Source organism: Trichoderma gamsii, assembly GCF_001481775.2.
Source record: "Trichoderma gamsii strain T6085 chromosome Unknown Scaffold_39.2, whole genome shotgun sequence".
NCBI lineage: Eukaryota > Fungi > Ascomycota > Sordariomycetes > Hypocreales > Hypocreaceae > Trichoderma > Trichoderma gamsii.
The window spans coordinates 176,076-185,197 of record NW_020171376.1 but is presented as its reverse complement, the minus strand read 5'-3'; the positions used below and the strand labels follow the sequence as shown (position 1 = coordinate 185,197).

The following is a 9,122-nucleotide window of genomic DNA, read 5'->3' as shown; positions in this document are numbered from 1 at the left end:
AAAAAAAAAAAAAAAAAAAAAACGCCATCTGTCTCGGCTCGCATAGGTCTATTATCCACCGCTGGAGACGGGACTTATTTTCTTGATGAGGCTGTGCACAATATTGGACAAGGTTGGCCGCTTATTCCTGCATCCATCCGGCGCAAATTAATGCCCTCCGCTTCAGGACTGCCAAGAGTGAGAAGTCTGCTCTACATTTATTAGATAGCTTCCTATTCACTGGGAGGAAAAAAGTAAGAGAGTCAAATTGAAGAAACGGGGGAAATTAGAAGAAAAATGGAAGAAAAATTGTTCTCTATAATTTTTGGCTTATGCAAGAAGTCGCTTGAAGCGCGCATCGACAGGCTCCCATCCGAAGGCTGCCGGCACGATATTGATTGGACCATGGTGTGATATCTCAGATGCCACAGTGACAGCCTGCAGCGGCATTATGATGGGCTTTAGCGGCCCAGTAGAAGCGGGCAGCAAAATTATTCGCTATCGATGATGTGAGGTAGCTGCTCAGCCTCAATGCGTGCTGGTGGTAGCTTGCCGAGATAGGGAACTCCAGATTAACCAGTCGTGCGGAACACACAGTTTCGGCAAAGGCACTGTATGCGGGTGCCATGATTCGCCCAGAGGCGACGATTAGACTCATTCTACACCCTTCCACTCACTTTCCCCGGGCGGAATCCTCCCATGGGAGGCAAACGGGCGGAAGCATTTGGTACGAGTATGACAATGTCTTGACGAACGAGGCAGAACAAGGTTTACAGCCACAGCAGCTAAGGACACCCACACCAGCAAAAGCTCATCTCGAAGATCGTGAGCGAGTAGCGGACCAGGGCCCCCTTGGCCAAGGCCCCGTACAGTACGAATGAGAGCAATGGCGGGATAGGTAATTCGAGTTCTTGCACTGTATTAGAATTGCGTATAAGCCAGACAACGTGCGCCCATGTGTGGAGGTTGCCAGGGCGCTATGCCGTTTAGCATCTTGGGACACACCTTAACAGCAATAAGGTGTGCCGGGGTGGGCGGCTAGCCTAGCCATAGCTTGCTTGGGAGATGCGACTGGACCATGGTGATGATGTTGGCGGGTTGTGATATAATGTCCGACTCCCTTTTCAAATGCCTCGCCGCGTTGGTGAGCTTGGCAATGAGCTTGGCCATGAGCTTGGCGGCAGGGTCGGTGGGCAATCCAAATTACCCTCAAGACAACATGCTGTGCTCCGTGTAATTGCGAGTTTCCAGGCCCGCAAGCGTGCTCCATACTCCCCACATCGACGAAATATCAAGGTTTTGGCTGTCTGACTTGGCCATGTTGCCATATGAAATAGGAAAGAGATTAGGGAGACGAAGCTTGCTCTTGTGCTCCGAATCCACATAGTTGGCTAGTTGGGACTGAGTCATACTCTTGTCCTAACTGCTTGGTACCCGAATACCTATTCACCCTCGCCGGCTCTCACCGCACCTCTGGAACGCATTTTTGCAGCCGTGATAGCACCTCAACATTGACGGCCGCACGGCATAGGAATATGATGATCGGAGGACTAACCCCCGGCAATTAAGTGCGTAACTTGAGCGACCTGCCCAACAAAGAAGCTGATCTTCGAATAGTGTCAGATGGCACTAAACATTTCGAGATGGGGTCCGAGAATGTCATTTTCTGCCTTGTTAGCGCCCGTGTCAGAAATTAATCAGCATCATTATTCCGGTAGCGAGAGACAGCTGTATTTTCCTGGGTCTCAGATGCCACCTATGACCCGTCTTGTGCCGTGCTTCGTGTATGACGGCGTTGATATCCAAGACTTGCGGTTGCACGGATGGCGACATTGTTTGGGTATCATCGGTATTGCTTGATGCCGCTCTGCTAAAACATTTCCCAAACCCCCTGAAGGGACGCGTCTTCGTCAAGGCTGTGCTTCAGTAGCCGCGGCGAGTTCCTATGACGACGGGAGATTGATGAAGCCTTGGCGAGCGGATATGGCGCCCTTGATTCCGTGGCGCTGAAAACTCAATGCCAGCGTATTCTCACGGGCGGCCTCACGTGGCGGGTTTGTTGGCTCCATACGGAGGCATCAGTACGCTGGCGATGGCGAACTTTGCGCTGGCCGCCAGATCTGTGGAGAGTATGTGGCTTGTGAGATAGGACACGGCGGTTTTGTTGCAATGGGTGTTTGCCCGCGCCGAGTGATTGTGTTGCCCGCAGCGCTCGATCGGGCTATAGAGGTGCAAAGAGGGGGAAAAGCTTGCTGGCACAGCCCCTGGAACTAGGCGCTGGAGGCGCTGGAGCCTCTGACGGCCGCCCATCACATGATGATCTGATAAGGCAGGCAAGGTAGATTCTGCAACGAGATGCGCTGAAGACGAGGCTCGTTGCGAGCGAAGCGATGGGATGGTGCCGCGGGCAGAAATGCGCCGTTGCCACAGGCAAGGCTGTGGCCGTCTCATGATGCTGGGAGACGACTCGCTGCTGGCCTATGGCGTGCTCTACAGTGGCTGATTACGTGGACCCGACACGCGAGCGGCGATACTTTTCAGCTGAAATCTGTATTCGGGAGATACTTTTGCGGCTTAGCGAACAGAGAGGCGTGCTAGGTACACAGGCTAACAGATTCCACAACGGAGCGTCGCTGGTTGTACCTGGAGTATAGGCCCTGGAGAGCAGCTAAACGAGAAAACGAATTGAGGCCTCTGCTCTGCCGTAGGGCGAGTGTTTCTGAGCACTAATCAACTCCGTACTAAGGCCGCCAAGCCCCTGTTCCCTGTCTAGCGACTTCGGGTATTCTCACCTAGATTTTCTCTCTATTCGGAGCCAGTATCTGCTAAGCCATCCACATACTTACATGCGCTGGCATACTTGTATACGAATAGTATACGTGACGTGCTGAAATGTGTCGGTCAAGAGGTTCGAAATAACGCCGTACTCATATCCAATAAGACTGCGGGCTGCTTTCAGACTTGTTCCAATTCGTGCAAGCCGTCTAGTCAGGCTTCTCAGTTGGCGCCTGAAGACCCTGGCATTATGCCACTGCTAGAGGGTTTCCTCTTTCGTACCTGGGTACCTGAGAGCTGGGTCGGTTTCGCTGTGTCGGCTAGGAATATGAGACGTATCTGGTACTTTTGCAAATGCATCCAGGCCCTCCCGCTGCAGCTGTCTATAAAGCACTCATAGAGATAACCCATGCACTGCCAAGCGAATGGAAATGCCGTTGCCAGTTCCTCAAACAGGGAGGTGGCCGATCACGATCATGCAAATGTTGCTCTCCGCAATTACGGTATCACTCCATAGAACAGAGTCGGTATACGCTGCAGATGCTGCCCCGGAGCCATTGAGCCGACAGAACCATTACTCGCGCAGCCGTACACCTTATGCTTACAACTAAGTTATACCTCGACCGCATGCTAAAGTTCTTCGGCAAGGAACGGGGCTTCCAATCAATGGCCTCAGCGGTACGGTAAGCGGCCTTAACTGCCCGGGAAGGGGGATTGGGTAAAAAAGGCCGGCTGGATTATAGCGCCTCTGGCTGTTCTGTTTAGTGTGCTGCGAGAGCAACAAACGGCTCCCTGCACGCGCGTGGCCACGACCGTACCCGATACTTGTGCGCTGGCCCGCGATCCCATAGCCACGTCAGTAGCGACTACCCGCGCGAGCTGCCTCCGCTGGTACCGCCGCCGGCCCACCGAGGTCCAACAGGTACCACCAGTGGCCGGCGCTCCACTGAAATGGGTTGATGCCGGTGGGCCTGCTGGCTGCCGCCTGCCAATCACTCACCCTTTTCATTCAGCATAGCCTCACGCTAAACCTCAAGCACGAGACAGCAACGATGGCAAGGTACATGTAAGTCGCTCCATTCCTGGGTTCCTTGTTTTGCTTCTGGCTTGGTTTTGCACGGCCGCTCTGCCCAGGCGTTGTTCCTCCTCGAGTACTTTACTGCTACGACTCAACGTTGCGAAGCTCCGACTCCTTGGGCCATGAGCTGGTGCTAATTCGCCTCCATCCAGCCGCTAGGGCTTGCCTCGCCAGTTGTCTCCCTTGCCGCCAAAACAAAATCTAGATATTAAACCCGCCTGGGCTCCGCCAAACACGCCCCCTGGCTCAGTTGCTCGAGACTGCACGAGTCGAATCTGCCTGCTGGCTTCTCTGTCCTGCCTCACCCTTTCTCCTCGACACCTCTTTTTCCCAACGCAACCGTATCTCAGCGTGTGTGCTGCCTCGAGGCGGCTGAGTGCTGACAATGGCCGACTCCAACAAGCCCGAGCCCTCTCCAGGGCCTCCAGCGAGGCGGAGGGCGTACGTATATTCCTTTGCTGCGAATCAGCCCCGTCTCCCTGTATAGAAAGTGGTTGGCTAACCAATAGATTGCGTACCCAGGCCGACGATAACAATAGACACGACTGCCGTCAACCCCAATAGCAGCGTTGTCGAGATTACACACGACTTCAACGGCCAACAGCCCCAGCCCAACTACACCGTCTCTCCCATCTCTCCCCCAGACGACGCCGCCAGCCCCTCTACAATGATAGAGACGCCTTTCGGCTTTTCTCAGGAGAGGTACCCCGAAACACGGACGGACACATCCTTCGATATCAGCAGAGAAAGTAGCCGGCCAACGAGCCCTCATAATGTGTCGACCCCTATTGGCGCGCACGGATTCTTAAATGTACCGACAAACCATAAGAGATCACGGCAGAACTCGGTCGATTCCGAAGAGGCGAACCGCTCGTTTATTTCAGGGGGAGAAACGACCGTGGTTGCCTCCAACTCAACGCAGACGGACAAGTACAAGACGACGCCGGTAAACGATAAGGTCATGAGCGACGAGACAGCACTGAGACCCGACGCGGGGACCGAGGCCGACTTTGAGATTGAGAACAATCCATTTGCCTTTTCACCAGGCCAACTCAACAAGATGTTCAACCCCAAGAGCCTTGCGGCCTTCTATCACCTAGGAGGCTTGAGCGGCTTGGAGCGCGGTCTGCGAACGGATCGCAAAGCTGGGCTGAGTACTGAAGAAAACAATCTGGAAGGATACGTCACATTTGGAGAGGCTACTTCAAAAAAGAATGATAATAAGCAGGCTACCGCTACTACAGCGGCAGCTGGGGAACCGGCAGCTCGCACAACATCGAATTTAAGTCGAAGATCACTGGGATTTCAAGATCGATACCGAGTTTTTCGAGACAATCGGCTGCCGGAGAAGAAGGGCAAGAGCTTACTGGAGCTCATGTGGATCACTTACAATGATAAAGTGCTGATTCTGCTGTCGATTGCTGCGGCCATCAGTCTTGCCGTTGGTCTGTACCAAACTTTTGGCCAGTCCCACGCGCCGGGCGAACCCAAGGTCGAATGGGTCGAAGGCGTTGCCATTATCGTTGCCATTGCCATCGTGGTCATTGTGGGATCGCTAAACGATTATCAAAAGGAAAGACAGTTTGCAAAGCTAAACAAGAAGAAGCAAGATCGAAATGTCAAGGTTGTACGCTCTGGAACGACTATGGAAGTGTCTGTATTCGACCTCATGGTCGGCGACGTCATCCACCTCGAGCCTGGAGACATGGTTCCCGCCGATGGTATCCTCATTGAAGGCTTTGACGTCAAATGCGATGAATCTCAGACGACCGGAGAATCAGACATTATACGCAAACGGGGCGCTGACGAAGTCTACGAAGCCATTGTGAATCATGAGAATCTCAAAAAGATGGATCCATTCATTCAGTCTGGAGCTCGGATTATGGAAGGTGTTGGCACTTATATGGCTACGTCAACTGGTATCTACTCTTCCTACGGAAAGACTCTCATGGCTCTCAACGACGACCCGGAAATGACACCTCTTCAGGCGAAGCTGAACGTCATCGCCACTTACATTGCTAAGCTCGGTGGTGCTGCTGGTCTGCTCCTGTTTACCGTCCTGTTTATCGAGTTTCTGGTCCGCTTACCGCACGACGACAACTCTACTCCGGCACAAAAGGGACAGATGTTCCTCAACATCTTTATCGTGACAGTCACAATCATTGTCGTTGCTGTCCCGGAAGGCCTCCCACTCGCCGTTACTTTAGCTCTCGCTTTCGCTACAACTCGCATGCTGAGAGATGCCAACTTGGTTCGACATTTGAAAGCTTGTGAAGTCATGGGCAACGCGACAACAATTTGCTCTGATAAAACAGGAACGTTAACTCAGAACAAAATGCAGGTTGTAGCAGGAACGGTGGGAGTGAACAATGAGTTTAGCCAGTCTCGCATCCAAGCTACGGAGAACGCTGAAGGCGACAACAAGAAACCATTGCCGCCATCGGATTTTATCAACAAGCTCAGCGCTCCGGTGAGAGAATTGCTTCTGGATTCTATTGCTTTGAACTCGACGGCTTTTGAAGGCGAGGTCGAAGGAGAAAAGACATTCATCGGCTCCAAGACCGAGACGGCCCTTCTCCTATTTGCTAGAGCTCATTTGGGCATGGGACCTGTCAGCGAGCTACGGGAAAACTCGACTACTCTACAACTGATTCCCTTTGATTCAGGCCGCAAGTGTATGGGAATTGTTGTCCAGCAACGCGATGGCGCCGCCAGACTATTCATCAAGGGCGCTTCGGAGATTCTGCTTGCCAAGTGCGACAAAGTTCTACAAGATCCAATGGCAGATGCCTCTGTGATGTCGATGGCACAGGGAGATGTCGATGCAATCAATCAGCTCATTGTATCCTATGCAGAGCGTTCATTACGAACCATTAGTCTGTGCTACAGAGACTTTGAGTCTTGGCCTCCGCCATCTTTGCGCCAGGGCGAAGGCAAAGGTGAAATCCTGTTTGAGGATTTATTCCAGAAAATGACGTTTGGCGGCGTGGTGGGCATCCAGGATCCTCTGCGAGAGGGCGTTACCGAGGCTGTTCAGCTATGCCAAATGGCCGGCGTTGTTGTTCGCATGGTTACCGGTGACAACAAGATTACTGCTCAGGCCATTGCCACGGAGTGTGGAATTCTACAGGCTGATAGCTTGGTTATGGAGGGTCCCGATTTCCGCAATCTTAGCAAGCTCCAGCAAAACGAAATCATCCCCAAACTTCACGTCCTTGCGAGATCCAGCCCTGAGGACAAGCGGATTCTGGTAAAGAGACTCAAGGAATTGGGAGAGACCGTTGCCGTTACTGGCGATGGCACCAATGACGCTCCCGCTCTCAAGGGGGCCGACGTTGGATTTTCCATGGGCATCGCCGGTACTGAAGTTGCCAAGGAAGCGTCAGCCATCATCCTTATGGATGACAACTTTGCCAGCATTGTCAAAGCCCTGAAATGGGGTCGTGCTGTCAATGATGCTGTCAAGCGATTCTTGCAGTTTCAGATTACAGTCAATATCACTGCCGTCATCCTCACCTTTGTTTCTGCCGTTTCTAGCGTGTCCGAGAAATCTGTCCTCACGGCTGTTCAGCTGCTTTGGGTCAACCTCATCATGGACACACTGGCAGCTCTCGCTCTCGCCACAGATCCGCCGCAGGATAGTGTTTTGGACAGGAAGCCTGAGCCCAAAGGCTCATCCATCATCTCACCAACCATGTGGAAGATGATTATCGGACAAGCGGTGTACCAATTGGCTATTACATTCCTGTTGTATTTTGGCGGCAGCAAAGTGGTCCAGCCTATTGTTGGAGGCGAAATTACCACAGCCGACATTGAGACTCTGGTCTTTAATACATTCGTCTGGATGCAGATCTTTAATCAATGGAAGTATGTATATCTCTAACCACCGAAAAGTTTTGTATAGATTTGAGTGCTAACCCTCTTTTTTTTCCCCCTTCTATCAGCAATCGACGCTTGGATAACAAATTCAACATCTTTGAAGGCCTGACACGCAACTGGTTCTTTATCGCCATCAGCACTCTCATGATGGGTGGCCAGGTTCTGATCATCTTCGTGGGCGGTGCTGCTTTCTCGATTGCAAGCAAAGACCAGTCCGGAGGAATGTGGGGCATTGCCCTTGTCCTCGGATTCCTCTCCATCCCAATCGGCGTTCTTATTCGTCTTATTCCAGACAGCTTTGTTATCAAATTGGTGCCAGAATTCTTCAGGCGTCGAGCGAAACAGGTGCCCGGCTTGACGATCTCTGATGAGGAGATGGACATGTATCCCGAGCCATTGGTCGAAGTGCGCGACGAACTTAACTTCCTCAGGCGCATGAAGGGAGGGCGCCTGAACAACCTAAAGTTTGCGATCCAACACCCCAAAGAAATGATTACGCGGTCAAGGAGCCCGTCTCATTCGCGGTCCAACTCTGTCCTGACGACCGATACGCCGGGCCGAGAAGACAGCTTCCCGTCGCGCGTTGCCACGCCGGTATCGCGGCAGCGTTCCCGGTCAGCCCGGTCACGCTCCAACTCTGCCCTCGGAGCACCCACAGTCATGGCCGGAATCGTGGCTGCTGGAGTAGCAGCAGGATGGTCACCGATTGGCCGGCCGTCAGCTGAAGACAGAGAGGCCATGATGCAACATTATCAGCATCAATTAAACCAACAGAGAACAGGAGAAAGCCCGGAGCAGGGATCACCAAAGCCCGCAGAGGGCCAGAATAGCGAGGCGCAAAAATGAGGCGTAAAAGGAGTTGAAAGGCTTGCATAATATGATTCCCCTGGTTATAACGACTGTTTATACTACTTTCTTTTTCTTTCAACACTCCCTTTACCCTTTCTACTTCTTTTGCATCTTTGTTCTAGAGATGCCTAAACGCATAAACATAGGGTGCCGGTAGCACTTGATTTGATATTGATAGACGGTAATTCACTTTTTTTTTCTCTTTTGCGTTGAAGGCGGTTGGGATGAGAATAAAGTGGCACGTATTTATATAATGGACTTTTTTATTCTCTTACAGTATATCGTTATTACTACTATTATTATAATAAAGGTGAGATGGGGGGTTTCCTATTCCTCTTTACACTTTCCTCTCCTCTTACTTCTTTTTATTCTCAAATTACGTAAGTGTGTATGGCTTATAATGTGCACGCCCGACTCCTCAAGCTGTCCTTTTCTTCTTTCAAGGCGTCAGTATGTGAAGGTGTTCTAAATGGTGCTTGTTCAAAAAGTTGTGATCGGTCGGTAATGGCAGCAGCAATAGCCGAGTTAGACTGGGTTTGACTCGCATGTATAAGAGTGACTC

The 9,122-nt window shown here is 51.8% G+C and overlaps 1 protein-coding gene across 1 annotated transcript; it reads left to right on the top strand.

The window, feature by feature from the left end:
• Positions 1–4,217: 4,217 nt before the first annotated feature.
• TGAM01_v208806 (hypothetical protein) lies at positions 4,218–8,557 on the top strand (the record flags this gene model as incomplete). Its single annotated transcript, XM_024550413.1, has 3 exons — positions 4,218–4,273; positions 4,355–7,699; positions 7,777–8,557. The coding sequence occupies 3 exons, from the start codon at positions 4,218–4,220 to the stop codon at positions 8,555–8,557; spliced, it is 4,182 nt and encodes a 1,393-aa protein (XP_024404841.1).
• Between the last annotated feature and the right edge of the window lie 565 nt (positions 8,558–9,122).